At 43.8% G+C, this 6,000-nt stretch overlaps 1 protein-coding gene across 1 annotated transcript in view; it reads left to right on the top strand.

The window, feature by feature from the left end:
- The first annotated feature begins 519 nt into the window (after positions 1–519).
- Positions 520–6,000, top strand: part of LOC121954046 (glutamate receptor ionotropic, NMDA 3B-like) — a 103,450-nt gene continuing 97,969 nt past the window's right edge. The window contains exon 1 of the mRNA XM_042501367.1: positions 520–1,053. Coding sequence (XP_042357301.1) covers positions 520–1,053 — 534 coding nt within the window. The remainder of the gene's footprint in view (positions 1,054–6,000) is intronic.

Here is a 6,000-nt window from a genome sequence, read left to right as displayed (position 1 = left end):
ACGAATTTTCATTAAAATTCAACAAGAGGCAGGCTCCGTGAGAGGTTAGATTATTGGCCGGCAGAGGCATGGACAGACACACACACACACACACACACACACTCTCACTCTCGCTCTCTCTCTCTCTCTCTCTCTCTCTCTCTCTGTCTCTCTCTCTCTCTCACTCACACACACACACACACACACACACATACACACACTTCACAGCTGGTGTGCCTTCCTCCAGCAGAGACTGACAGAAGCGGGGCGACCGCTCTAAGCTGTGAGCGCTCATCTCTCCTCTCCTCTCCAGCGCGTCTTTTACTGTTGACATAAAAACTTTGAAGAGGTGAGAGCCGAGACGTCAAAACGCCGACAAATCACCGTCGACAGCGCGCATCAACACAAGAGACAAGAGAAAGGGGAAGAAAAGAACCATCAAGTCCGAGAAAAAGCGGTGGAGCCGGGAGAAAGAGGGAGCTATGCCATCTCCCGCCGAGCTGAGCCCAGTCCTCCTCTGTTGTGTGTCGGAGCTGCAGCATGGTGTCTCTCTCTGGACTCTGGACCTACTGCCTCGCCCCCGGGAGACCCCATCTCCTCTACCTTTCCACCCGACCGCTCCTGCTGCTGCTTTTACTAACCGTCTTCACCTCCCCGGAGCCCTGCCTCCCGCACCCGCAGCCCTGCCACATCCTCGCCCGGATAGGACACACCGTGCGCCTCGGCGCGCTCTTGCCGACCCGCCAGCCGGCACGGATACAAAACGCGCTCAACCGCGCCCTGGCTAGCCTCCGGCACCAGAGCGGAGGGGCAGACTCCTCCACCACTGCCTCCCAAACACCTCCTCTGCTGCCCTACAACCTGAGCCTGGAGATGGTGGCTCGATCTCCCGCCGGAGGGGACCCGGAGTCGTTGTCCCGGAGCGCCTGCCAGGACCTGGTGGTCAGGGGGGTGTCTGCCGTGCTCGCCTTCCCCCGCTCCAGGGAGGAGCTGATCCAGGTGGAGTTTCTCTCGGCTTTCCTGGAGATCCCCTTCATCTCCATCCTGGAGGACACAGAGCCTCTTGTGACTAAGGTATGGGTGATGTGTGCACCTGTAGCAGTCATCTTTAGAGGAAGAGAAAACACTGATTTCGGTGGGGGTTTTTCAGTGGGGGAGCTTCAGTAACAAGCAACCTGTGGCCAAATATATTGTCTTTTGGACCGAAATCAGAGAGTTAACACTTATGGCTTGCCTGATCCAGTGATACTCAATTTACTGCCTGAGGGCCAAATCTGGCCCCTGGTAAGGCACCAGGTGGCCCCCCAACCATTTTCTAATTCACAATAATAAGAAATTGGTTCACGCTGGGAATTGTTTTTATACTTTTAGTATGCATAAAGAGCCAGAGTGCATAAAAGAGCATCAAAATAGGGCTTGTTTATTAAAAATGTGCCAGTGGAGGATCCCCCGTGTTCCCCGACTTAGGTCCTAGCAAAATCCCTAATGTCCTAAAACCCTAGAAATGTCCTAAGATCCTAGAAACATCCTAAAATCTGAGAACATCCTCAAATCCCATCCTAAAACACTAAAAACATTCCAAAATCCCAGAAATCCCTGAAATCTTAAAAATATCCTATATCCTAGAAACAGTCTAAAATCGCTGCTGCAACTGGCCCCAGGCCTCCTGTCATTTTGCAAAAGTGGCCCCCAAGCAAAGCATGTTAAATATCCCTGGCCTATGCCATTAGCCTGTGGCAGGGATTTTGGTCTTTGAGCCTGTGCAAAACTTATCTCAGTATCCAGATTTTAACTCTGGCTGAACGCAAAGAAATAGTGCAAGAAAAGGTAATTGCAACAAGGATAATAACATCAATTAATCTCAAGAATGCTAAAATAATACAATTAGGAACAGCCATAGTAAAAAATGTAGTATGGGTAATTGGAAAAGTCGATTTAAAGAGCATTTAGCGGCTCCCTCTTAAATTGCACGGCTAAACGTCTTCCTCAAGCAAAGTGTGATGTTGAGATTGATCTCAGCTGAGCTTTTGCTGGTGCACCTGCAGGCCCCTCGCATGCATGTTTAATATCTGGTAGCTCTGCCTCAGTATTGGACTGAACCCTCCAGCCCTCCAGCAGCAGAGCTTTAAAGTGAAATGCTTTTTTTTTCTCTCTTTAAGCTCTCTTCTTGTGTGTGTGTGTTAACAGACTCAGCGTGTGTATCTGAATGGGAGTGTGTGCATGTATGATTGAAGACGGCTGTGTTTTGGCACCTTTCAGAGCGAATCATTCAAACAGTTGAGATACTGATAGATGGTTTCTGTGGAGAGGGGTGGCGCGGGCTGCTCGTGCTATTTGTGTGCGGTCACATATGTTTGTGTGCACAGATTTGCAGGTGTGTGTGCGCGCGAGTGTGTGTCATGTTAGTATTCCCAGCAGCAGTCGAGCTGCTTGCCAGTCAGTCAATCCAGCTCCAGTCATATCCGCCTCTATCCAACTGAGAGGCCAACTGCATCTCTCTGTCACACACACACTCTTGCACATGGGCAACCAAGACACACACACACACACACAGAATGGCACATAAAGAGGACTTAAACTTTCACACAGGTTCAACTGACACACACACACACAGGCTGAAGCAAGAGGCGGCATTAGGGAGCAGAGAGAGGGAGGAGAAGAGGAGGAAAGATCTATAGTTTAAGTCTGAAATCTTTGTCCTGTCGCGTCTCTTTGTCAACAATGGATTGCTTATTCGATTTCAATAAAGCTTGCATGAATGAGAAGTCACACCACTTGACGAATGTGTCGGCAATGCGAGGAGATAAGAAGGGGAGAGCAGAGGAAGAGAGGGGGGAAAGAGCGGGAAGGGGTGGGCCGGGGAAGGAGGAGAGGGCTCTTTTTTGAGCTGTGGGAGGCCTTTCAGTTCTACAGAACTGTGCCAAGCACTCAGTGGGCAAAAGAGAGCGAACCCTCACTCTCTTTCTCTCTGTGTCTCTCTGTTTTCAGTATTTTTAGCAGTAATTTCAAGCAGCATTTTCATATAAATGGTTACTTGTTTTTCTGGTTATAGCTTTGTTGTTTATGCTACAGAAAAGTGCTCCAGCCTTATATTAAATTCACAGAATCTTTTTTTTTTTCCTCAGTGTCGGGCGCTGTTGGTTCATTGGAGGTGACGTGTTCGAGGTGTCTGGCAGCAGTAACATCTGTTTGTTTGTAAGCCGTAGAGGAAAAGCAGGGCAGCTGCAATGAGGAGTAGCAGGCAAATAAAAGACCAGGGACAGAAACTGCGAATTAAAAATGGTTAAAGATGTCACAATTCTGAGTACACTATGTGACCAAGCAGGGGTGATGTTAGGAGAATGAAGTGCAGAAAAATCAACCATTTAGTGCCAAAAATAGAACAAAAATATAATCGATATAATACAAGGGTGGGCACTGGGCAGCCCAGTTTGCAGAAGGAGATGTTGTGCATTTCACCATTATATTTACATTTCATATGTGTCATATTAACATTTCTGAAGTGGTCATGACATGAGCTGACTGTGTCATCAGGAGCTGGAGGGCATGGTGGATTGTGTGTCTGCCAAGCTGCAGACCACTGTTCAGGACCATCAAACAATAAAACTAATTTTGTTTTAGCGTGGTGTTTACAGTGACCCTTGGCATGTAAAGCGGTTGTTTTCTGCTGAGAAATTGCTGATTTCTGCTTCCAAAACTGGGCGTTAAAAGGCTAAATAGGATCTTATCCTTACAAGAAGCAAGAGATTTTTGTGTCTAAGTACAACCACACTTTAACCACAGTGTTGTTGAAAGGTAAAGTTTTAACATATCCGCTACATATTAACATGCAAATAGAATATCAATGATTTGCAGAAACAAGCACTGCCAACATTTTTGCAGGCGATTGGGTTTGGGCAGGAGGTAGAGCAGGTTGTCCACTGACCGCAGGTTGGCAGTTTGGTACCCGACTCCTCCTGTCCACATGTCAAAGACACTAACCCCCAAATTACACCTGATGGTTGGTCAACACTTTGTGTGTATTGTAAAGCACTTTGGATAAAAGTGTGACATACTGTTAATGCAGTTCATTTATCAGGAATAAGAAACCTGCATAGACAATTGCATCATATAAAATTTTAAGAATGCTTGCTTTCTGTTCTTCTAACAGTCTGCGATGTGGCTTTGGTAAAAAGTGCAGTGCTGAAGCAGTTATTTTATTAATTTATTAATTCATCAATAGAAAATGAATCAAAAAAACTTGTAGTCATGCTTTAGTGAGCAAAAATGGCAGACTTTGTCTTTTTCCATCTTCTCATATTTTAGGAGCTGCAGCTTTTCTCCATTTCGAATCATTAATATTCGTCCATTTTCCTTGCAATTTGAAGACATGTTCTCGCGAGGAGCATTTCTCACCATTTTCTGACATTTTAGTCAGCGAACAATTCAATTAATCAAAAATCAAATTATCACCCGGCCGATTGCTTTGTTGAAAGAGACAGAAATCATTAGTTGCAGCCATCAAGATTTTCAGTGCATGGCCAGTGAAGGATGTTTTTCTTTTTTGTACCCAAATGAGCTTCTTTCTATTGTAAAGTTGTCAGTTCTGAAGCAGAAAGTGTACCCATATACTCAGAACATTCCTCTGGGTGTTCTCATTGTCATCTGTAACATCTTTATCAATTTGTTGTCGATGGAGCGGCTCCAAGCTTTATACTTGATGACATTAAATATGGGTTTTAGGACTCCAGCTTTGGGTCTGAGAGAGAGCTTTTCATGTTTACTTGTATTTTTTTGGACTGTTTTAGACCACAGGGATAACATGAATGAATCTGAAAAATGGCCGTAGTTCCCCTTTTAGCAAAAATGGCAAACTTTGTCTGGCTTTGTCTTCTCATATTTAGTATTTTGCAGCTTCTCTACATTTTGTATCGTTACCAATCTTCCACTTTTCAGGCAATTTGAAGATGTTCTCTTGTGAAGATTATTTTCCATTATTCTCTGACATTTTTGTCAGCCAACAATGCAATCAATCAAAAAAAAAAGCGGTTGCTTTGTCAAAAGCAACAGAAAATATCACTTGCAGCTATCAAACAGTAAGATTTTAAGTACATAACCAGTGAAGAGTATTTTTCTTTTTTAAAACCAAGTGAGCTTTATTATATTGTAGTGTACCTCAATTCTGAAACAGAAATTGTACCCTTATGCTGACATCATTTCTCTCTCTCTGTCATCTAGAACATCTTTCCCCGTTCACTGTCTATGGAGCTAGTTTTTGGATGTGGTAGAGAGTTGCTCTTGTCTGCTATTATTTTTGGACTGTCTTAGACCATAGGGATAACATATAGGAATTTTTGAAACAGTTGTTTTTCCCCTTTTAGCAAAAATGGCAAACTTTGTCTGCATTTTTCTTTGTAGAGATTATTTTTGGGGGCTATTATGCCTTTAATGTACAGGAAAGACTTGGCGTGAAAGGGAGAGAGAGAGGGGGCGACATGCAGCGAAGGGCCGAGGCCGAAATTGAACCCGCGGATGCTGCGGTAAGGACACAACCTCTGTAGATGGGGCGCCTGCTCTAGCCACTGAGCCACCGGACGCCCTGCATTTATTTTTTTTTTTTACTGTTTTCTGACATTTTAGTGGGGATGGGATTCGCTAGAGGCCCCATACGATATTACCTCAACACTTAAGTCACAATACAAAATGTTTGCGATAACATTACGATTTATTACCTTCTTGCAATTTATGTCCCCAAAGAAAACTGTGGTTTTATCTAAAAAAGAAACACAGTTTTTTAGTCTGTTCATCTCACTTCAGTCATTTTTATTGCAGAAAATTGTACCTACTGGACTGAAAAAAAAGATTTTATTATTCTAGTTGGCTAACAAAAGTTTAATTTGTATTTGTAATATAAATGATTTATATAGGGGAAAAAAATTTACTTTGCATCAGTGTATTGATACAATATTGCCACACAAAAATATTGATACCATGCTGTATCAATATTTTCCCCTTTCCTACATTTTAGTCCTTCAATGATCA

Source organism: Plectropomus leopardus, chromosome 14 (assembly GCF_008729295.1).
Source record: "Plectropomus leopardus isolate mb chromosome 14, YSFRI_Pleo_2.0, whole genome shotgun sequence".
NCBI lineage: Eukaryota > Metazoa > Chordata > Actinopteri > Perciformes > Serranidae > Plectropomus > Plectropomus leopardus.
Note: the sequence above shows the minus strand (reverse complement) of the source record. Positions and strands in the feature narration are given on the sequence as shown.